The 21,238-nt window shown below is 64.6% G+C and overlaps 1 protein-coding gene across 1 annotated transcript in view; it reads left to right on the plus strand.

Annotated features, from left to right (window-relative positions):
* Positions 1-282: 282 nt before the first annotated feature.
* The window catches only part of MACF1 (microtubule actin crosslinking factor 1), a gene marked incomplete at both ends in the record, with an annotated part of 111,440 nt that continues 90,484 nt past the window's right edge, over positions 283-21,238 (plus strand). The window contains one exon of the mRNA XM_079545964.1: positions 283-502. Coding sequence (XP_079402090.1) covers positions 283-502 — 220 coding nt within the window. The remainder of the gene's footprint in view (positions 503-21,238) is intronic.

Consider the following 21,238-nt stretch of genomic DNA (forward strand, 5'->3'; position numbering starts at 1 on the left):
GCTTTGTGGCACCGAGCCGGTGCCGGGGATGCCACTGTGGGTTTTGGGCGGAGGGGTGGCTGCGCTGCCGGCCCCTTTCGCGGGGCAGCGGCTTCCCGGCGATGGGGAAACTGAGGCAGCGCTCAGGAGCGGCGGGAGGGCGTGCAGACATCGGCACGAGGGAGACGTGGCCGAGGTGGGACGGTCCTTCCTCTGTCCCCCGGCGCCCGCGGTGGGAGGGAGCGGCCGTTGTCCCGTTGTCACGCGGTGTTCGCTCCTCCCGCAGCTGCTGCCCTGCTGGCCATGTCGTCCTCCGACGAGGAGACCCTCAGCGAGCGGTCGTGCCGGAGCGAGCGGTCGTGCCGAAGTGAGCGGTCGTACCGCAGCGAGCGCTCGGGCAGCCTCTCCCCGTGCCCCCCCGGGGACACCCTGCCATGGAATCTGCCCCTGCACGAGCAGAAGAAGCGGAAGAGCCAGGACTCGGTGCTGGACCCGGCCGAGAGGGCTGTCGTCAGAGTTGCAGGTAACGCAGCGCCCGGGGTGGGGTCTCCCAGCGGTGGTGGAGGTGACGGCAGCGGCCGGCCCTGTGCCCCATAAGAACAGCACGGGATGCCCACGTCTGGGGCTTCGTGGCGCTGGGGAGAATGTGGCCGGGGTGACCCTGCTGCCACGTGGCCAGGCCGTCAGCTGCCATCGGCTGCTGGTTGGCATGGCTTGGGGTGGATGGAAAGGTGTTGGGTGTGCTTGTGCCCAGAGGTTGGGAATGGTGCTCACAAGTGAGGGGGGGGGGAGGGGAGTTAAGGGATGTGGCCATTGGTGGCGGTGAGATTTGGCTCCGTGGTGGCTTTGGGCACGGCTGCGGCTCAGGTCCTGCTCTCAGCTGATGATGGGTCAGCTCCGGGGCTCACTGGGTGACGTTAGGGGCCTCATTAAGGGCTGAGTGGAGCAATGCCCCTGGCCAGACTCACGCAGGAATTTGCCCTGGGAGGTTTGGGGTTTCCTCCCGGGTTTGGCTGTGTGCCGGAGCTTCTGGGGGCAGCCTGTGCCACACCAAAAGGCCACGCTGAGCCCTGACTGTGCTGGTGGCACAGGGACACCGAGTTCCCCCCAGGGCTCTCAGGGTGCAGCCCGTGCTGCAGGGCGGAGGAGGAGGATGCTGACCGCCATGCTGGGATGTTGGCACCTCCAGACCCCTCCAAGGAGCCCCAGCGAAACCTCAGACCCTGACTGTGGTCTGCCCATGGGAAAACACGAGACGGACCGAGCCCTCAGCGCCCACCAGCCCCTGCGTCGCCCAGCACCCCAATACCCATCCCCAGTACCGGCACACGGGGCTGTGTGCGCTCTCACGTGCTCTGGGCAGGAAGAACCAGTTGATTCAAATGAAGGCTCTGCAAGCGCCGTCTGGGACCGGGGGGAGGCAAATGCGCAGGGTGCGGCCCGGCCCTGCCCCACCGCCAGCGCCGCGGGCAGCGAAGAGCCGCCCCGTCCTGCCCCGGTCCCGTCCCACCCGCACAGCTCCGCTGCGAGCACCGGGATGGGGCTGCAGAACTCCCACCGTCGCGCTGGGTCGATCCAACCCATGATTAAAGGCGAAGGGATGTCACATAATCCGATCTCATGCAGAGTTCCCATTAAAAATAACTCGCGTGGTGCAAATAGACAGCGCCGAGCCGGGAAGAAAGAGTTGGAGACAGTTTGGTGTCAGCGGTTTGCAAAGGAGCTGAAATGTTGATTCGGAGCTTTGCATTACACAACGCTCACCCCACACCCGGGGGGGGGATCGGTCCCTCTGGGCCCGGATTGGGGGCGGCGGCTGCTGCAGCGTTGGGCTCTGTGAGCGGTGCGGGCACTGCGGGCACAGCGCCCGCGGTCGTGCACGGCTCTCAGCCCCCCCACCGCCCCCACGCTCTCTGTGCCCTGGGGGAGTGCGGTGGCACCGCCGGGACAACGCTGTCGGTGTGGGGCCGAGTGGTCACGGTCCCCTCCATGGCCACCGGAGCGAGGAAATGGGGACGTGGCGGAGTCCCTGGCAGGGCAGAGCGGCTGGCGATGGGGCCGGGGGCTGCCGGTCCGCGTGTCCTCCTGGGGGTGACGGCTGCGGTGGGGGGGCCGCTCTTCAAGGATCCCGGTTTACACGTTTACATCCTGCAGGGCAGCGCGGTCAGGGTTTGGGTTTGTTGTGTGGGTCTGGAGCGGTGCTGGGCCATGCTGGGCGGTGATGTCGGGCAGTGCTGGCCGCAGTGTTTACCGCTCCGTCCGCACTCGGGACGCGTTTGCGGGGAATGCTCCTTTGTCCCTCGGGAGCACAGCGGCAGCGCTCAGCGCGTTCTGTGCGGGGGGAGCGGCGCTGCAGGGGCGGCCGTTGGGGATCCCGGGGAGGGGCCGCGGTCCCCGCTGCGCGCTGAGCTCCGTGCGCGGGGCACGGGGAGGGGGGAGGAGGGAGACGAGCGTTTGGGAGCGGGAGGTGCCGCGGGGCCGTCCCCGCGGTGCCGTGCCCTGTGCGGGGCCGTCCTCGGGGGATGCGGTGCCGCCAGACCATGGGTGCGGGGTGGCGACTGTGCCAGGGCGGCGCGGAAGGGGCTTTGTGCGTCGCCACGGTTACCGCTCGCTCAGCGCTGGTTGCCATGGGAACGGCGCGGCCGGGGCCAAAAAGCCGCGTCCTGCGGCGGCCCCGAACGCCGGGAATCGCCCGACGGGATCGGGGGGGGCGGAGCCGGGGCGGGGGAAGCGTGCGCGGCATCCCCGGTGCGCTGGGGGCAGAGCGGAGCACCGGGACTCCGTGCTGGGGGTGAACGGCGGGACGAGGGGTTGCGCTGCGAGCGGGGCTCCGGGCGTGCGGGGGGCGGTGGGACGAACCGGGCCGAGCGCCGCCCCCGGGAGGTGCCGACACAGCGCTACCGCCAGAGGGCGCGGCGCTCCCGGTGCCGCCGTCGGTTGGGCGGGGCCAGAGACGGGAGGGGCCAATCAGTGGGCGTCGTCTGAGGGAGGCGTGACCTCGAGGCGGGTGGGCGTGGCCGTGGGTGGCGCGGGGCGGTGGCGCGGGGCGGAAGCGGGGCCGCGCAGATCGGCGCTGACCGCCGCGCCGGGCGCTGCTCGGAGGCCGCCGGCACAAAGGCCGCCATGGCCGGGTACGTGCCGGGGTTGCTCCCGGCCGACCGCAGTCAGGAGAAGGAGTTCGTGCAGGCCTACGAAGACGTGCTGGAGCGCTACAAAGGTACGGCGCTCCGCGGGCGGCCCGCCGGGCCCGGTGCCGCTCCGGGCTGTCCTCGGCTCCCGGTTGCGGGGCCGCGGTGCTCCGGTTCTGCGGTCGGGGCGAGCGAACGTCCCCGCGGCTCCGCGCCCCGGGTGGGCTTCCAACGGCCCGGGGTGCCGCGTGTCGCGCGGGCGGTGCGCGGTGAGCGCGCGGTTCTGCCGGGGGCGGCGATCCCCGGGGGCCGCGCGTTGCCCGCCCCGTTACCGTTTCTCTGTACCCGGGTCCGTTCTGCTGAACCGCGGGGCTCGGGAGGGCGATGTGACCCCGCGGTGCCCAACGTGCCCTCCGACGCTCGCGGGCGGTTCTGTTCGGTGCCGGCGCTGCGTGACGCGGCCGTTCTCTGCCCCTCCGCACCGCATCGCTTTTCTCAGTGCCGAAAGAAGACGAAATCGCGGTGCCCCTGCCCTCGTCCGCGGCGTGCCGGGCCGGCTGGAAATACCCGGCTGGGGGTGGCCGCGCTGCCGGGCTGGCGCTGAGTTTGGTCACGGGTTGCATTCAGCGTAGGGGAAATGAGTGTTTCTCAGGGACTGAGGCTTTCCTGTGCCTTCTTTTCCTTCCCAGCTCCCCTCCTTTCCCAGGACGTCCCGCCGTTGCTGTGAGAGCTGTATAGCGGTGATCCGTGAGGTTGCTGGGCTGCTGGATGCTGCCTCATCCCCACTGCGGGGCTCTGCTTGTCCTGCTGGGACTCAGGTTTTCTCCCGGCTCGTCCCTTCCCCCACCTCATCCTTCAGGAATGGGCCTCGGGCACAGGGGCAGGTGGGCGCTTGGTGCTGCCTGGGCCGGGAGCTGTGATGTGAGCTCCCAGAAATGTGGGGAGCAGCTTTCTGCATGGAGCTGCTTAGTAAAAAATAGCCTTTGCAGTTAAAATGAGCAGTGGGGCCTCTGCCTGTAGCCGGACCAATGGGTCCCGCTGCGGTGCGTGCCCGTTTCCTGGCTGCGGATCTGTTCTGTAGCTGCAGAGCAGGGGTTAAGCAGATGGCACATCCCCGTGATTGCTTTCTTTATCAGCCTCCCGGTGTAGGCAGCTGAAATGCTGAGCGTGACTGGGCTGGCAGGTAGGTGTTCTGCAGCTCTGCTGCCGGACTGCGCCGCTCGGAGCCGTGGGCGCCGCGTGGGGCTGAGCGTCCAGCTGCACCCCGATCCGGGGCGGGAGTGGGAACAGGGATGTGTGGGCTGCGGGACTGGGAAGTGCACTGATTGCAGCCCTCAGTGTGCGCACAGATTGAGTTGGTGGCCTTCAGCCTTCCCTGGGGGCACGGGGACCTCTGTGGACCTGGAAGCCGGTGGCTGAGCATCCGAGTGCACCCCAGTGGTGCTGCACCCAGGGGCTCGGTGCGGTCCCGGCCCCGTTGCCTCATTGCTGGGCGGTGATGCCGTGCACATGCTGGGACGTGCAGCCACGTGCTCCCAACATGGCACTGGGAGCAGCGGTGGAGCCTTTGGGGATGGCTCTGTCCCCTGGGAGGTGCTGCTGCAGTGGACGTGGAGGGCTCTGAGCAGGGAGGAGGGTCTGCCTGTGAGTACCCAGCGTGGGGCTGAGCCCTGCTCCCATCACACGTCCCGGCCCCATGCTTTGCCCTGCAGGAAATCACTGCCAGAGCGTGCCCCCACACCACATGGGTGCCACAGTTTGCCCAGGTGCACAAGGTGTTGCATTACTGTGCTTAGAGTGCTTGAACATTAACTAGTCAATCCTGGTGAAATCCTTCCTTCAAGATAATTCATGTTTTGGGGGTCATGGGTAGAACTTCGGAGCTGTAGTGTCAGCACGTCCATCTCCCAGTCATTTCCCACTCCATCTCCTCACCCTCCCTGCTTTCTCTCCCTTCGCCGTGGTGCATTGGGGTTGGGACAGCAGGGGATGGGTGTCACTGCATCTGCCTGACCTGTTGTTAGGGAGGGGATAACATTGGGCTGAAGGAGTCGTTGTGCATTGCAGGGCAGAACCATGGCACAGATCTGCTGGGGCTTCTTGGAGCCTTGCTTGTATGGCTGGAGCTCCTTTTCCCCACTGATTTTCTGCACTGAGGGAGGCAGCTGCATGGTGTCTCCAGGTCTCACCTGTGCCCTGCTGGGCCGGTGTGCAGCTTTGAAGGCAAAAGGGTGGCAGCTGTGGCCGTTGAGCTGCCGTTACCATTCCTTCCTGCAAAGATAAACATCATTCCTCAGCGATGATGAGTGTGAGCTGCATGAGGGCTGTGCAGCCGGTGGGGCCGGGCAGTGCTGTGGAAGGAAATGCTTCTTCCTCATCCTCTCAGGAGCTGCCCCCCGCACAGGACTCGGCACAGTTTAAGTGGCATGGATGCCCCCGGCCAGCGGCTCTGCTTCTGGAAGGCAGAGCGAAGCGGCGGCATCTCCGGTACAGGGGGAGCTGGGGGTCAGAAGGTGACGCAGTGCATGGGCCGGACCTGTGGGCCTCCGGTGTGTTGTGCAGCACTGCTTCGCTCGTGGCTGTGGTGGGACAGCAGGGGCTGCGGCCGCTGTGTTCCCCATGGCGGGACGCGCCCTGCCTCGCCTGCCTGGCGTTCTGCTGCCTTCGCGGTGCCGTCATCGTCTCTGTGGGATGCGGTGAGGCCTCTGGAGCTGCTCCACCTGCGTGGGGCCGTGGCTGCGGGCGCCGTGCTGAGCGGTGGTGCTCCTCTCTGCCATCTTCCAGGAGAATGCCGACGTGCTTCAGAGAGCAAAGCGCCGGGCGCTGTGGGCAGCAGAGCTGCGGTCACCGCTGGCACAGAGGCAGCGCTGGTGGTACCTGGAGCCGGAGAGCTTTGATCTCATTTCAGCAGTGGGTTGGGGCGGCCCGAGAGCCGCCGGCGGGGCCTCTTTGTTCCTTCCTTAGGTGGCACGGCGCTGTGTGGGGCTGTGCCACGGCCCTCTCCTTCCCTGCCATGGGGACGCCGAGCTGCTGCCCAGCTGCTGGGTGCCCGCCAGCCCCATCCTGCGCTCCTTTGTGTCGCTGAGTTCAGTTCAGCATTGGAGCGCTCCGACCTCCCGGAGGGGAGCATATAAAAGGGATTTTTTTTTTCTTCTTGCTGATTCCTGGAAGTGTTCTGACGGCATTGTTTGAATACCAAGGGTGATGAATCCCTTTATAGGCACCTAAAACAAACCCCGGACTGCCGGGGACTGCGGTTTGCAATTTCTCCTGTTCCTGCAGGAGCTCCCGTGGGCTCTGCTCTGATCTGGGTGCCCCAGGTGCGATCTGTGACCTCCAGCACCGAGTCAGCTCTGGTTGTGTGGGGTTGAGCCGACGCTGTCAGCTTGAATCCATCGCATCCTCAGGAAGGAGCTGTGCACCGAGTGCCGCTCAGTGGGGAGCGGCAGCAGAGCCGGGTGGCACCGCAGGGCTGTGGGCTCACCTCACCGAGCCGAGCTCCGTGCCGGGGCTGAGTCCCAGCTGTGTTTTCCATGGAGGAGTGGAGGATGAGGCAAGCGGTGCCGCAGGGCGAGGAGGGGCGGTGGGTGCGATGACAGCGCGGTGACGAAACGCCCGGCACGGGGAGCGGTGCCGTAATGACAGGGCTGATCGCCGCCATCACCTGCGCTGCACGTCCCGACCCGGCACAGCCACACCGACCTGCCCTGTGGGCTCCACGTGAAATACAGCGCAGCTCGTCCCACCGGGCCGCCGACCCCGGGGCGCTCCGGGCACAGAGGAGCTGTGTTGGGTGCTGGTGGGTGAGGGGCCGGGAGCTGCCGTGGCTCTGTGAGCTGCTCGGGGCGCTGCTCTCTGCTGTCCCCACGGGCACCCAGTCCTTTGCCCAGCACTGTGCTGTGTGTCCTTGTCCCACATCCCCAGCAGCCAGCCTTGCAGCATCCCTGCTCACAGCATCCCTGCTGCGTGCTGCCTCCAGCTCCTCCCTCTCCTTCCTTCCTTCCTCGCTGAAAGCCCAGAACTGATGTCTCAGCTCTGCCCTCGCTTGTCTGGGGGACTGGGCATGCAGCCAGGGCTCAGGGACATGCAGGCGGCTCTGGGTCAGGGGAACCCCGCCGAGCTGTGCTTGCTCCCAAAGGCACAGAGGATGTTTGTGTTACTGAGCTGGGGCAGCATCGTTCCAAGCCGGGTTGTGGGGTTTTGTGTGTGCGGATGGATCCCATGCAGTGTGGGGGATCTGCAGCACAGGCTTCCCGTGGGCAAGGGGCTGCGGGCATTGGGTGTCTGGCTGCGGGTGGGGTGAGGTGAGACCTCGGGTGTGTTATGAGATGTTCCCAGCATCTGTGGCAGAGGACGGGCTGGGACCCCCCTGCTGTCAGGGAGGTGCTGAAAGGGAATCGGCCCCAGTGCCGCTGTGTGGTGTGGGACAGGGGGCTCACGTGTGCTGTGTCCCTGCAGAGGCAGTGCTGCAGCTCCAGGAATTCCATCTGCCCCATAATTTCTGCTGTTTATCAGTGATCTGGATGCGTAGAATCTGGGCTGCTGGCTGGGGCTCTATGATGATTTGAGCCTTCAGGTTGTTTCTCCCCGGATGAAGCCCGGCTGCCTCTTTCCCATTTCTCATTTCCTGTTGGCTGCCCTGCAGTGAGCACTGTGTGCTCTGCCCCTGGTAATGGTCCCACTGATGTCCCTGCGCACACCCACTTCTCCCTATGCCGTGTTTTTCCTCTCTTCAGCTCAGGTCTGGAAGATGGCAGCTGATGAAGCAGCACTTCCAAGCAGTGCTGGCACAGCTCTGCAGCCTCCCTGTGCTTATCCCCTGCTCTGCTTTCCTGGGGCAAGGACCCTGGACCTGTTTGTCTGTGGGGGCATTAGGGCAAACTCCCAGCACTCTGCATCCCACCCCTGTGCCACGCTCCAGGTCAGCCAGAGGGGCAACTTCTGTTATTGGTTTGTTTTTGTTTATCTTCCACTGAAACTGGCAAAAGGTCCCTGCAGAAAACTGCAGCTCCAGGAGTGCTTCTGCTCTCCGTGCAGGAGGCCGGACGTGTGGCTGCTGTGCAGGGCTGACCTTGGGCAGCTTTGCTACGAGAGTCCTCTGGAGGAGCAGCTCCCATTTGTGCAGGCCGAGCCGTGATGCCAACACCCCCAGGCAGCGCCGTGGGAGCACGTGGCCATCGCTGCACCGCCCTCCTTGCAGGCAGCTCCATGCGCTGCACGTGCAGACATCTCACCCCATGGCTGCTCGGGATGCCTGTGATTCCGGCTGCGAGGCAGTTGTTGTGCTGGGGCAGTTGGGATTCCTCAGGCCGGGGCTGTGAGCTCCCTCCATGCCCTGTCCCCATGGCCGCACGGCTCCGGCCAGCTGCAGCGCTCTGCAGGCCGGGCATTCCTGGCGTTCCCGAGGGGAGAGGAGCCGGGATGCTGGGGAGCGGTCTGGCGTCAGACCCACGCTGCCTTAACCCCATCAGGGCGGGAGGAGGGGAGCTCTGTTCCTCCCCAAAGCACCCCGTGGGGCCAGGGTTCAGGTGGCGGGGCTGAGTGCATCCGTGGCACTTCTTGCCTTTACTGCCCAGAGGGACAAAGCGACAAAGTGAAGGTGACAGCTCTGCAGGCAGCGGTGGGAACTGGAGCATCGGCTGCGGTGCCTGCCGTGTCGTGTGCTGTGCCCGCGGTTTGGGGTTTGCTGGAGCTGTGTTGGGTGACCAGCCTGATGCCATCCCACCTCTCCCCTTTCTCGGGAAAGGAGAGAAGTGAATACAGCTGGATGCTCAGCAGCTGCTCTGCACCCAATCCCTGGGCTTTGTTCCCCCTGTAGCGCGAGGCCACCGCTGAGCAGAGCGGTGATGGAGGGACGGCGGCTCAGTGCTTGCTGTCCCCACGCCGGCAGCACAGCTCTGCTGGTGGCTGTGCCTCTGCTTTCTGTCCCCGTGTTCCCACTTCCCTTCTTACAGCCCCATTGTCAGCAAGAAGCAGCTTTTTGGGATTCTTTGGGGTTTTTTTTTTCCTTCTATTTTTTTCCAGAGGAAAATTCCATTGTGCTATTTATAGTGGTGACAGCTCGGCTTCTTGCAGCAACTTCATTCTGCTCCTCATGCAGCCCAACAGCAGCCGGGGTCCTGGGCTGTGTGCGGCGCAGCGCTGTGCTGCGGAGCTGCTGGATTTGCTCCCGGCCGTCTGCGCGCTGTTCCACGCGGCCGCTCATCAGCGCTCAGCTCTGCTTCCCCTCTGCAGAATTAACGAGTCGGCTCCATCCCCACAGCTGCGGGTCGGTTCATCCTTCCAGGCTGCAGCACCCGAACCCTGGGTGTGCAGGGCCGTGCTGCAACCCAAACCCTCCGTCTGCCCAGCCGCGCTTCCCGTTGGAGTTTCGGGAGCAATTTTGGCTGTTGGGTTGGTGGATCAGCAGCTGTTGGGATCAGAAGCGCCAGCTGGCTTTCGGGGTTCTGGTAGGAAAGTGCTGCACCCGACGTGCGTCTGCCTGCAGCGGTCCCGGCTGGGCCAACCGGTTCTGGGTGTGTGTGGGCAGCGTGGATCCGCACAGGGCTGCTCGCTGCAGGGCCGTGCCGGGGTTCTGTGTGGGGCCGCGGGCGGTGCGAGCACCCAGGGGTGCTGCATCCGTAGGATCTCTGTGGAGGGCTGTGCAGTGGGTCTTGCTCAACTCCTTGGGCAGCGCTGCTCCTGGTGCAGCCTCTCGCCGTGGGTCGGGCGCTGTGTGTGGGCACCTTCCCCTGCATCACACTGGGGTGGTTCCTGCTGCCAACAGATCCTATGAAACAAAACAAGCGCTCTCCTTCTGGGTTCTGCAACAGCATCGTGGGTGGCACGCGGCTCCAGGGGGTGCATGTAGAGCTGGGGCACGAGGTGTGCTGTGGGGTCTTGCAGCACCCCGAGTGTCATGATGCACTGAATGCACGTCCCTTTCCCGTTGACTTGCCTGCAGTCCTCACAGCTTTTCGGGTTTTGCCCCACCTCCCCGTTCGCAGCCTGAAATACCTACAGGACACCCGATCCCGCGACCCCCGGCCGGGGCAGGTGGTGGGGGCCGGGCGTGCGGCTCATTTGCAAGAAGGGAGGGGTGGCCTCATCCAGGGCAGGTCTCGGTGCGGTCCTCAGATCAGGAAGCGCAGGGCTGGGCTGCGGTGGCCAAAGGGCAGCGGTGGTGGGGCGAGCCCTGCGCTGCGGGACGCCGCCAGCCCCGTGCGTCCTGCTGAGCCGCGGGGCCTCCGGCGGCACGATGGACTCGAATGAATACAGGAGGTTCCTGGGCGGCATCGGCACCCTGAGAGGTACGGCCGTCCAGGGCTGTGGGGCGGTGTGTGGGGCTGAGCCGGGTCCCCCTTGTGACCCGGGAGGGCTGCCCACGGGGTGGGATCTGGAGGGAAACCATGTCCCCCGGGACGTGGAGGGATGGCTGGCTCTGCTGGGGGAGCGCTTGGGAGAGGCCGTGCTTCCGTGGCTCCGTTCCACTTCCCTGTTTTGTCTTTTCTTTGGGTATTTGGGGGCGTATCTGGGCACAAAGCGAGCGGCTCCGGGCAGCCCAGCCCTGCGAGGAGCAGGGGAAAGGCAAGCTGCCTTGCAAATAACAATAAGCAAAGTGTCTGTGCTGTGGGGCGGTGGCACTCGGTGGCTCTGCTCTCGCTGCAGCTCTTCCACCCTGAGCACCGCGCTGCGTGCTGGTGACGCAGCCCTTCCTGCTGCCTTTCTGCCCTGTGATCGGCTCCTTTTGACGGGCTTTAAGGATGCGGCTTTTACGGGCTCTAAGGATGGGGACGTGCCTTGCTTTTTCTCTATTTTTTTCCCCTTTTTTCGTTTTCCATTCCCACGTTTTGCTCTGGGAGCTCCCAGCCCCTCGCACACCCGCACGCAGGTATTGGGATCCGCTGCCGAACGAATGGCGCCGCGCTGGGGAAAGGAGGAAGCGTCCGGGATGCCGTCACCTGTCACAGAACGGCCCCGCGTTGACTCGTCCCTTTGCAGCCCTCCCCGGGTACGGCTGGGCTGCACCAGCCGATCCTGCTGCACGAGGAGGTGAATCAATCCCATGTTTAATTTAGCAGGGAGCCAAGGGAGTTGTTCCCCGGCCGGCTGCCCGTCTCCCCACCCGGCGGGGCTGCTGCAAGGGGTTAATCCGTGCCTGACAGCTGCCATGAGTTATCGTGTCCGGGGGTAATACAATTCACTTTCTTATGCTGCTGCGGTGTCCATCATAAATGGTTCCAGCGCTGCTGCAGCTGGCACCGGGGATCAACGTGTGAGGAGTGTGACATCGCCGCGGTGTGCCGGGAGCTGCCCCTCTGCTGGGAGAGGCCGGGAGTGGGGAGGAACCCCTTTGTGTGCGGGCCGGGGAGCTGCCGGCGTCCTCCGGGCTCCTCCGCACCATCCGAGCGGGGAAGCGGCGCTGCCTTTGTTGCAGCCGCCTGCTGCTGTTGGCGCCGGGCTCTGCTGCTGGGAGATGGCCGCGTTGTGCCCGCGGTGGTGATGCTTGGTGTTTGCCACAGCTCAGTGTGCTCCCTCAGCCCGGCCAGGCTCCCCTCGAGCAGAGCAGCGGGGCTGCACAAAGCTGCTGGGAAGCGAGGGTTTATTGCCAGCTTGGTTTCTTTTCCCATCTCCCCCCATCTCTATTCATCTCCCCAGGGAGGTGGAGGCAGCAGCGGATATTGGAGCTGGGGCCGTTTCATATGTAAATGGCTGTGTGCAAGTACAGTCCCCTGACCCCCGGCGCGGTGCCAGCAGCAGTGCCAAGTCCCAGCGGGCTCCCGCCCCCTCCTCCCTCCCCCCCCCCCCCCATAGCCGCCTGCGTGGTGCTGCCAGCTCCCAGCCTTGTGCTGGGGACAAAGGATGCTGTCCTGCAGAGTGCTGGGGACCTGACCCCCCCACCCCAACCCTTGGGGTGCTGCCCTCAGCTCCGCTTCCCCTGGGTTTAGGGTGCTGGATGGGAGGGCAGTGGGGTTCTCCTCAGCTGCTGTGGGGCTGTGGGTCGTTTTGGGAGCGGAGGAGATAATGTAGGTCGTCCCTGGAAGCTTCCTGTCTCGGGTTTCCTGGGGCAGCAGACTGTCACGGCCCCAAGGTGACGAGAGCCCTGGGCTCGGCTCAGGAAGCCCATTTGATTACAAATTTATTGCTGGGTTAATTTTATCCATGGTGGTGTGACGGCAGCCGGTTTCGCTTTCTCAGAAGTTTGTTGTTTACTTGGAAGCCAGATAAAATCCAGCATCTTTTTGGCCTTCTCTGTGCACTCAGGCTAATCTCCCCGCTGCATCTGACCTTGTCATTGCCACGTGCTTTCCCTGAGGGAGCCGGGCTCAGATTTTCCCTGTGGCAAAGCATCCTCGCGTGGACCTCTGCTTGTCCCTGCAGCCTCCCAGGCGTGTGCGTGGCCTCTGTCTGCAGGGCTGCTGCTGCCAGAGCCGCTTGCAGTGGCCTGCGAGGGAGCAGAAGTGCTCTGCATCCTTCAGTCTCTGCTGCTGGAGCTCCTGCCAGTGCTTGACCCCACGCACACAGCACACCGGGCACTGGGAACTGTGGTCCCACAGTGTAGCAGTGCTGCAGCTGAGCTGAACTGCCAGGTTATTGCTGGCTGCCTTTGCACGGTGATGTCCTGGGCCGCTGTTATGGCTGCAGTTCTGATACACTCCATGCGTCCCAGCTGTGCTCAAACCCTGAAGTCGAAGGGCGGGCGGGCGCTGGGGTGTGGAAAGGAGTCTCCAGCAGCAGCTGGAAGGGCTGCACCCATCCGTCCCTGTGAATGCCAACGCCGGGCACTGCTGCTGTCCTGGGAAGCGGTGCTCAAGCCGACCCGGTGGGTTTCTGCTGTGAAAGAGGAGCGTTTCAGTGTTTCTTGGGCGCAGCGTGGCGGCCCAGGGGAGGTGTGGGAAATGGAGTGAGCCCTGCCTGCGGCTTGTCCCCCCGTCGCCGTTTGCTTTTGTCCCATCATGTGATGGCTTCCCCGGGCTCAAGGTGGCCAGCTCTGATAAGAGATCCAGGCCGCCATCTGCACTCAGGGCGGGGGCCGGGCGGGCTGGGGCTGCTCCGGGGTGCTGAGGGCATCCTGGGAGCAAACTTCATTCCCACCCGCACCTCGGAGGGCCGCAGGTGCTGCGTGCTGCAGACGGGTCCCACCGGCCCTGTTAAGAGCATCACGGGGGAGGGGCTGGGCCGATGGGACCTGGCAGCTGCCTGCGGTGCTGTGCTTTAACAGAGCCGCTCAAGAAACGATAGCGACTGCATTATTTCACGTATTCTTTAACGGGGATTAAATTTCTCCGTGGGAGAGCAGGGAACAGAGGTGTCAGGCCCCCGCCGCTGTTCCTCTAATCCTGAATTCCTCTCTGGTCCGGTGAGGATCTGGCACAGCAGCTGCAGTGGGGCCATTTCTGCGTGCAGCCCCAGCCGGCTGCCTGCGCCGCACGGAGCGGATGCGCCCCGAGCTCGTCCCCATCCTGCCGGTGTGCACCGTGGGTTGTTGGCCTTCCTCTGGGAAGCGGCTCCAACAACATCCTGCGGCTCCACGGGACAGCAGGGCTCTGCTGTGGGCGGCTCAGTGGGACGGGGGCTCTGGCTGTCCTGTGCAGCCACGCCGTGCTGGCATTGCCGTGTGCCCACCCACCCCCTCGGTGCTAATCAGGTTTCACGCTGCTTAGTTGGGAGATCTAATGAGATCAGGGCTGGAGGTTGTCTGCCTGCCCTCTATTTATAGGGGAAAGCGAGAGAATCCGTCGCTGGGCTCTCTTTGACCTCGATTTTCAGATGGAGCTCTGCACGCCCCATATCCCGAGTTCCAGGCCCTGTGCCCGGGGCAGCCTGGTGGTTTGGGGTGACGTGGTGACCCGACCTCCTGCCTGCAGTTCCCCACTTCTCTGTGCTGTGACGCGTGGCTGTCGCTGGGAGGGCTGTGGGGCCAGAGGGGCCGTGCGTGGGCTGTGCCCTGTGTAAACACACGGCTGGCCTGCACGCCTCGGACAAAGCGTGGATAGATCCCACTCGCCCAACGTTTTCCTATTTCCCCTGCTGCCAAGAGGCCTTCAGCTCGAGTTAGAATAACAAGGCTGTTTGCAGAGACACCAGGCCTTTTGTTAGCCGGCAGAAAAAGGGTTTTGACTCAGCCAGCCTCTCCCCCCCGCCGGCTTTCCTGCTTCCTAAGCTGCTGTGGGAAGTGCAGAGCTTGGCCTTGAGCGGCCCCGAGCTCTGCTGGGGCTGGCTGCGTCGTGTCGGCGTTTGTCCGTCCTACTGGGGCTGTCTGTCTGTCCATCCCGGGCACAGCTCCAGCCCTGCAGCACAGCAGTGCAGGATGCCATGCAGTGCCGGTTCGGAGCTGCGCCGTGGGCTTGTTTTCACGCCGAGGTGACAGCGGGGCGTGCTGGGAATTCGGGAGCTGCTGTTTACCCGACGGCGGCTCGGCTCCGCGGAGGTGTGCTGTCCCCGTGGCCGCAGGGCTAAGGGAGGGACCCGGAGATGGCATCGGCTTCCTCGTCCTCCCCCATGCTGGGAACGCTGCCACCTCGCCGTGTCGGCACAGGCCTCTGGGAAGGCGGGCAAACGCGTGCGTGCCGTGGGCGTGCGGCCGGGCCGGCTGTGCATGGCTCCTGGAGGCCGCCGCTCCCCTCTGCACACCCTGTCCCCGTCCTCACACCTCGCCCAGCACCAAACCCATCTCCTGCATGCGGCTGTGCTCGGAGGCCCCGCAGGATTCGCAGCGCTGTGCAGTGAGCACACGCGGCACGGCCGGCTGCCAGCGCCCGATGACACACCAGGGGAGGCCACTCAGAAGTGGGAAGCGATGAAATAATGCCCGAAGCTCTGTGTCAGCAGAAAGCCAACGGCCCCAGCAGTCTGCCGGGGCTGCTGGCAGGAGGCGGGCGGATGGAGGTTGTTAATGCGAAGGAAGGAGCGATGGGACTGACCGTCCCCAGCATCCCCTGTGCCACAGTGCTTGGCTTTGTGCTGTGCTGAGTCGGATTGGTTCTGCAGGAGATGCCACCCTACCCGTGTGCATGGAGTGCTGCTCTGTGTGCGTCCAGCCCGCACCGCCTGTGTTGTCCCTGCTGGGCTCTGTCACAGCTGTCTCTGGAAGGCGTTCCCCACATTGTTTTGGGGTCCCCTGGAGGGGAGTGTGCTGTGCTCAAGGCTGTGGAGACGTGGTGCTGGCAGCTTGTCAGCCCTTGTGGGAAGCTGCTGGATCCGGGACACCAAAAACTACCCACAAAGGACAGGCCAGGCTGTGCGTGGTGCTGGCTGCTCCTGTTCCTGCTCTGGGTGAGGGGCTGCGGGAAGCTGGGCGCAGCTCACCATGGATACAGAGGAAAATGTTCCACTCCTGAGTCATTTCAGCTCCATGGGGCCCTGGGCATGAGGCCCCAACCCAAGGGTTAATGGCGAGCCTCGCTCCTGGGGAATGATTAAGCCGTGAGCAGGTGGCAGTCCAGCTCTGCTGTTTGCTTTGCAGAATGAGCGCCAGCAGGAGCGACGTTTGCTTCAGCCGTGCCTCCATCGCTGCCCTGCGCTGCCACGGCCGTTCCCTGTGCGCTGTCGTCCCGGCAGCCCATGTTGGGAAGGGAAGTCTTTTTTTAAGCTGCGATTATGGCTTTGGTGCCCAGACGTCTGCTGGAAAGGGGAACATCTCGCTCTTATCATCAACACTTCCTTTTCCGAGTTCCTTGGAGCTCAGATTTTGCTGCTGATGGTGGGGCTGGAAGCTTCCCCCTTATCTCTGCCGCTGCCTTGCTGCGTCCCGCTGACCTTTGGCGGAGTGGAGCCCTGTGCTGTGGTTAAACATTGACTCGCGGTGCTCCGTCCGTGCGGCTGTGGGTTGGAGGACGCGGTCATGGCCTGGCGCTGGGCAGCCCCGGGCCGAGGAAAGCCGCCTGTTAGCTGCACACACAGCTCGTGGAGTCACGTCACGGAACGGTGGGTTGGAAGGGGCCCTAAAGATCAGGCGGTTCTGACCCAGGGGCCGCTCACCCAGCACGGGCTGCCCAGCGCCCATCCGCAGCCACGGCACCTGCGCCCCCCCGCCCTCTGGGGAAAGGATTTCCCCCCACATCTCCCTTTAAGTTTAAAGCCGTTCCCCATCCCACGGGGGCCTCGCGCTGCGGGCGCCCACCGGAGCTCACGGGGCTGCCGGCTGCGGGCGGTGCCGCTCCGGGGGATTCCCGCTCGCCCTGAGACGTTTCTCAGCCCCGTCCTTCGGCACGGCGCGGGGCCACGTGAGGCTGACGGAAGCGAGAAGGAAGCGCTGCACGTTCGGAGCGCAGGCTGTGCCCGCACAGGCAGCAGCCGCTGATTCACCTGTAGCGGTGCGACGTTCAAAGCGGAGGCAGCGCCGGGAGGAGCCGGGAGCCGCGGCTGCCCGTCCCGCCTTGTTTTGAGCAGCCCAGATCAGAAGAAACGTCATCTTTGTTCTGGGCTCCCTCTCCCATGGCTCCGGCGCCGACGGCGGGGTGGAGCGAGCTCTGCGCCCGCCGGGCCGTGCCCGTGCTTGCAGCCGCTCGGCGTCTGTCTGCGGCCGCGTTTAACGCCGTCTTGAGGCCGCTGCGCCGAGCTCCTGGGGGAGCCCCGGAACCCGGCCGAGCCGCTCCGGAGCCGCGCGGCGCTGCCGGGGCTGCAGGGATGCAGTCATGCGGAGCTGAGCAGATTACGTTCCGGAGTGCCTCGTGTGCGTGTGGAGATGTGATGCGGAGCTGTGGGTCACGGCGCGGGCACGGCGGCTCCTCCTTCGGTTCACCGCTTGGAGCTGCCACCTCGCGCTCCTCGTTGCCGCATTGAGCAGGAGCCGGCCGCGGGGCTCGGCTCCTCGGTCCAAAAATCCTTCACTCCCTGGCAGTTTTGGGCCGCTGCTGTAAATGACCGAGATTTGCCCTCAGAACTCCCAGAAAGGCGGAAAAAAAAAAAAAAAAATCGGAAAGGGAAAAGTGAGCACAGCAGGAAAGCCTGCGCTTGCACTGCAGTCCCACGTCTGTGCCCTGGCAGGCACGAGGAGCTCCTGCGGTGCCCACAGCCGCTGCCCCATGCAGTGCTACCCGCTGCAAGAGGTGGAGCGCATTTCCGTGGGCTTGGCCGGCTGGGGTGCAGAAACCCGCGGGCTGCAGGAGGGGCTCGTTGGGACCCCGGCCCGTGGGTGTTGCCCAGGTGCCCGCAGTTTTTACACCCACTCTGCTCCCTCTGCAGCCCCAGCAGCGCCCGGGTCTGAGCGCTTCAGTGCTTCCACAGTGCCACCTGGCTGCCACCTCTGCCTGCCCGGGCCGTGCTGCCGGCGTGAGCCCCGGCTGAAGGCGGTGTGGCTTCAGGTGCCACTCGGGGGTCCGCTGCCCCCAAGGGTGGAGGATCGTCCCCGCAGCATCTCTCGTCCCATTGCTGGGGGTGCGGCCTTGGGCGGTGCTGGAGAGCTGCGGGATGCAGAGGTGCTGTGCCAGCAGCGTCCTCAGTCATATAAGGAGATGCCGGCAGCGCTGCATGCTGTGCAGCATTACTCACCAGGAAGGCGCACAGCACGGGGGGGCTCAGCCCCGAGCAGATGCACAGCCCCCACCAGCTGTGACTCAGCTCTGGCTGCACAGACTGGGCCGTGGCTTTGTGCCCTCTCTGCTCAGCATCAAGTCCATCCCTAGAAGGGGACCCTCTGGAAAACGTTTTTCTCCTTGAGTGGGGTGGGCTGCGGGGGAGGGAGGGGGTCGCCTTATTTTCAGCCTTTTGGCAACGCTTTGCAGATGTCTGGGATGGGAGTGCTGGTGAGGAGCTGTGGGATGCTGGAGCTCTGGTCATTCCATGGGGCTGCAAGCTGCCACACGGGGCACCCCAAAGAATGGGGGCATTGGCATGGAGTGGGGCCGGTCCCCCCCCACCCTGGATTCCTGGTGAGCTGGGAGATGCGCACTCCCCCCCCCCCCCCACCCGTTTCCTTTTTGGGCCGAGGCGACAGTCAGAACTGCAGAAGCCGCCTTGCAAGGAACTAAAATTAGCTGCTGGTGTTTGTGTGTGGGGTGGTTTCCATGGCTGGGGGTGGCCTTGTGCCGGGGCCCTGATCATGTGGGGCTGAGCCTGGGGGGGCTCCCTGGCCCCTGGAGCATCGCAGAGGCACCCCAAAGCCCTCAGCAGCCATCCGCTCCTCTGACCGAGTGAGCGACAGCCGCTGTCTGCTTCCTGCAGCAGCAAGGAATAGCTTCGAGGAACAGCTTGTGCCATTAAAAGGAGCATTAAAAGCAAAGGGGGAAATGATGTTAAATTGAGCGGAAAGAAGCACACAGTGCTGAACTGCAGGGCTGCAGTGACCCCGACGTCTCAGCCCACGGCGATGCCCACTCTGAGCACAGCTGCTGGGCAGTGCTGAGCCGCGGTGTAGGCTGCTCTGAGTCCTCTGCTGGGAGGGCATCTGATGGCTGCTGACAGGCCCTTATCTGGCGATGGTTTTGCCACAGGTGTGATGCTGTCACCCCCAGACTTCTCTTTTCCTAACACAAAGTGCTCAGTGCCTTCTGCTGGGGCACGGGACAGGGCGAGCAGGAAGGGGAGAGCAGCTCCTGCAGCTCCTGCAGCTCCTGCAGCTCCTGCCGTGGGGTGCGTTGCCCCTTTGCTATTTATGGTGGCCGCGCGAGCACTGTTGGGCAGTCATTACTCCTGCTGCGTTTCCCCTGCCTTAACAGAAAGCAGATCGCTCCAGAGGGGAGCAGTGCTGGAATATTTTTAAGTTGGGCTGGGCCACAGCTCCGCCAGACACGTTGCCACAGCGCTCAGCCCCTGCCTGCTTCTCTTCCTGCCGGCCCGCAGCGCCGCAGGAACGTGGCTGTGGCTGAGATTTCTCCGTGGCATTTGAGAGCCGCGCTGTGCTCGCTTTTGCAAAACCTCGCCGTGTTTTTGGGTCCATCACGTTTTGCTGGTGGTGCTCTCCAGGCTGGTGGCTGTTGGGTTGCGGTTTTGCAGGTTTCCTGCCTGTGGGGTGCGGGGCTTCCTGCTCTCATCTCAGCACTTCTTGGAAGCCACCACAAGGGCAAACCCCGCTTCGAATTCAGAACAACTTTCCGTGTGCCCACAGAGCAAAGTGCTGGGGAGGGGTTGGTTGCTGGGGGCTGCGGAGCGTTGGGGCACAGCTCACACCCGTGTGCTGGGGTCACAGCAGGGCTGGGCTGACGGCTCTGACTCACCTCAGGATTTGGGGCTCTGCAGCCCCAGTGAGAAGCAAAACCACGGCACAACGGCTGTGCGCTGTGGGGCTGAGATGTGCCGGGTGGGGCCGCTCATTGACTGTGCAGCATCACCCACCCGGTGCCCCAGCGGCAGCTGCGAGGATAACAGGGCATCATCACCTGCTTGGGCTTCAGCATTAGGAGGTGCAAAGGGAAACTTTGTGAGGGCGTCTGCTGTGAGTGTGGCCCTCCTTCAAGCCCCGCGTTCCTACAGCCCGTGGGCTTCAGGAAAAGAAAGCGTTGCCGTGCTGTATGCACGCTTCCACGCCTGTTGCCCTGCTGCGTCTGCATCGAGCAGTGGCTCCGGGAGCGCAGGGAGACGCCACGCAGCTTTTGTTGCTCTTCCTGTAAAGCGGAGGAGGAACGCACAAAGCCTCAGCCCTGCTCGGCTCGCCGTCCCCCGACGCTGGGGGATTTCCTGCGGCCGGGTGCCCCGAGCTGCCGCTCAGCTCCGCGCCCAGCCCGCGCAGCCCCGCACAGCCCCGCACCCCCCGCCCCGCGCTCACAGCTGCTGCTCCCGGGCCGCGGCCGTCCGGCGGGGCCGGGAATGGAAATCCGGGAGATGACGTTTCTCCCATGGAAGGAGGAGGGGGGGCCAAAGTTTGACCGCGCGGGGAAGATGTTGGCGTCGGCCCGGAGCTCCGCTTCAACTCTGCCCCCGTTCTGAGCTCCGCACCGCCCCGTGCCGCCGTGCCGTGCCGTGCCCGGGAGGACGTCCTGCAGCTCTGCCTCCGTCGGCCCGCAGTGCCGGCGATGCCGGGCTCGTGCTGGGGCGGAAGGAAGGCGGAAGGAAGGCGGGAGCCGCGCGGGCAGCGCCGGGCGGGCTGTAATGCGCGATGCCGCTGCCGGAGGGCTCCTATCTGCCGCCCGCCGCCTTCGTGCTGAGCCACGTCCTGGGCATCGCCGGCGTGCTGTACTGGCGAAGCCGCAGCGGGGCAGGTAGGGGCGGCGGGGCCCGGAGGAGCGGTGGGGCCGCGGGGGCTGCGCGGTGCCCCCGGGGGGCATCGGGGCGGGGGTTCGGCGCCGCTTTTTGTGTCGGTGCGAACCCCGCACGTGGTTGCGTTCTGCTGACGTCAGGCGGGCGCTCGGTGCCGCAGAGCAGCTCGCTGCTCGCTCACCCGGCCTCAGTTTCCCAAAATAGGGACTGCTGCGCTCCCGGCGCGGCTCCTCGCAGGGCTCACGAGGGCTGAGCGGTGCCCTCGCTGTCCCGGCCGCCTCCTGCCCGCACCCCTCCTGGTTTCTGCGGCTCCCGCCCTCCTCGGGGCCGTGAGAAAACACGAGGGCCTCCCCTCCTTCTGCTCTTCTTGCTCTCCTTTCCCCCCTTACACTTGTGGCAGGCGCTTCCTGTCCCCCAAACCTCCATGGCAGATATAAATCTTGTTGCCAGCCCGACCTGCGGCAGGGCTTGTGGCCCGGTGGGCTTTAAGACCCCTTCCAACCCAGCACCCCCAAGCTCGGAGCTCATCCTGCACCCACTTTGTGCCCAACCCGGCTGTGCTGCATCCCCGCTCCCGGGTGTCCCCACGTCCCGTGCCATCATTTGTGGGACGGTTCTGCACTGCAGGTCTCTGTGCTGCGTTCCTCTCGGGCTGAGTCACAGCCGTCTCCTCTCCCCGTTTCACAACGCTGCTGTGCGATTAACTCGGCTGTCGTGACGGATTATGTCAGCGCTCACATTGGTAGCCAGCACGTTTCGGATCCGTCGCGTTCCGGGCAGTTTGCTGCATGTTCCCCATCTTGGAAGAACCACGTTTAAAAAAACGCATCCCCTTTATTTTCATGTTTTGAAGGAGTTTGAAGTGCGAGTGAGTTGCTTCACAGTTTCAAGTTTGTTTCCAAATGTGTCTGTGGAACAAAACCCTCCTTCACCCCGTCCGGCCGGGTGCTGCAGTGCACAGAGCGGCTTTCATGGCGTGCGCGGCTCAGAGACGTCCCTGCAAGCTGTGCTCTGTG

The sequence above is a fragment of the Tetrao urogallus genome (genome assembly GCF_951394365.1).
Source record: "Tetrao urogallus genome assembly, chromosome: 23".
NCBI lineage: Eukaryota > Metazoa > Chordata > Aves > Galliformes > Phasianidae > Tetrao > Tetrao urogallus.